The 1716-nt window shown below is 47.0% G+C and overlaps 1 protein-coding gene across 1 annotated transcript in view; it reads right to left on the reverse strand.

The window, feature by feature from the left end:
• DND1 (DND microRNA-mediated repression inhibitor 1) overlaps positions 1–1716 on the reverse strand; it is an 11325-nt gene that overhangs the window by 658 nt on the left and 8951 nt on the right. Inside the window, exon 4 of the mRNA XM_019506549.1 lies at positions 229–648. Within this exon, the coding sequence (XP_019362094.1) occupies positions 229–648 (420 nt within the window). The remainder of the gene's footprint in view (positions 1–228; positions 649–1716) is intronic.

Consider the following 1716-nt stretch of genomic DNA (forward strand, 5'->3'; position numbering starts at 1 on the left):
TGCCTCCCCACACTGCCGGCCCATGTTCATCTTGAAGTCTTTCACATGTGCTAGTATGCAGCCCTTGCAGGGAAAGGTCAGCAATCCCTTCATACCCCAGTGGAAGGAACATGCAGGAGTAACTAAGCTCATTATTAAAGTGAAAATATAATCCCTGGATTTTTCACTGCCCTGAGCAGAATGTGTCTGCATATGCCCCCCCAAAAAAAAAACAGTGTAAGGACTCACCTAAAGTTTTGAGTACTTGAAATGCTGCAGCATTCTTGGCTTTTTCATGTTCACTCAAGCCAGACTGGTCTGGCTTGATCCATATAAACCCACTGAAAGGGGACGGATAGCCTGGAATCACCACTTGGTACCAAAACCTCATCCAGCCATCAGGATTCACTTGGACACATTTAGTCAGATACACAGGTTCCCCCAGCTGCTGCTTCTTGCACAAAGCACTGAGGTAATCCAACATACTGGAGAGTGGCACATGCAAGGGGAAAGGCACTGGGCCATCAGGCCTCTGGCTCGAAGCACCACCATCACAACCAAGCTTCAAGCCTTCAGAGGAAGTTTTCCCCAAGCTGTTACGGAGCTTCTGCTTCATCTCTGGTTTGAGCCAGTCCACATGAATTTCTTCTCCATGTAGATCCAAATTACCTGTGTAGAAGGGGACTCTGGTTTCAGTGCATCTGCACCTACCCTCCTGAGGTACATCCATTCATCCATCTGCTTAGTGCTCAGGAAAAGCAAGGTGAAGACAAGATGGGACAAGACTGCAAAAGTCTCATGCACCCCCCTCTCCCCCCACATACACAAGAACCATAAAATTCTGGAGTTGGCTTTATGCTAATCCAATGGGTACAGAATGCCATCTTTAGACCCAGCTTGTAGGGGAAGCTACCCCAATCGCAGACTCGAAGCAAGGGAAGAGCAACTAGTTAGTTGACAGTCCAGACTACTCATTTCTTCTCTTAAGAATTTCTACCACTGGCAACTTGGCATGATCATGACACCAGTCACTGAGATGATACCCATAGAACTGCACAGAAAGAGGCAAGATGGTCCAAATGTTGCCATTTTAAAAGACAGGGATACTAGTCCTTCCAGAGGGATTTTACAGATCAGTAACTAAGGCAAACACTAGTCCTAAATTAGTGCTCTAAGGGTGCAGACACACAATAAATCAAACCACTGCAAGATCAGTGATTGGCAATGTGTTCACAACTGTCACAGTTCAGAAGTATCTACAGGTACACTGCCAAGTGTTCCAAGTAGAATGGTCATTTTCAGGCACTGCAGTGCTACTGAACTGTCTCCAGTAGGAAGTGCCTGGAGTTTCCCCATGATCTCCCTAGAGCAGTTACTCTTAGCCAGGGTGCCATGAGATCCCTTGAAAAGGTGCAGCATGGTGCCACAAGTGTTAGGACAATTAAGTTTACAAAACATGATTCACAAGATAAACCCAGAGAATTCAAATGCAAAAGCCACAGCTATGGGTTTCCAAGTTCTTTGCAACAGAAACTTTTATGGGTGCACCGATACAGATTTTGAGGGCCAATACCAATAGTTAAAGGAGGCATATTGGCTGATGCCGATCCAATACAGCTGCCATCAGCTGGTAAATCTGATGTGGTGGAAGAGGAAGAGGGAAGGGGACACAGGACAAAGGAGTAGCTTGTGGGGGGGCAACTCCTGCAGCTGCTTACACCCCGGGGGGGGGGGGGG

This window comes from Gavialis gangeticus, unplaced genomic scaffold, assembly GCF_001723915.1.
Source record: "Gavialis gangeticus isolate Ggan-Ray unplaced genomic scaffold, GavGan_comp1, whole genome shotgun sequence".
Classification (NCBI taxonomy): domain Eukaryota; kingdom Metazoa; phylum Chordata; order Crocodylia; family Gavialidae; genus Gavialis; species Gavialis gangeticus.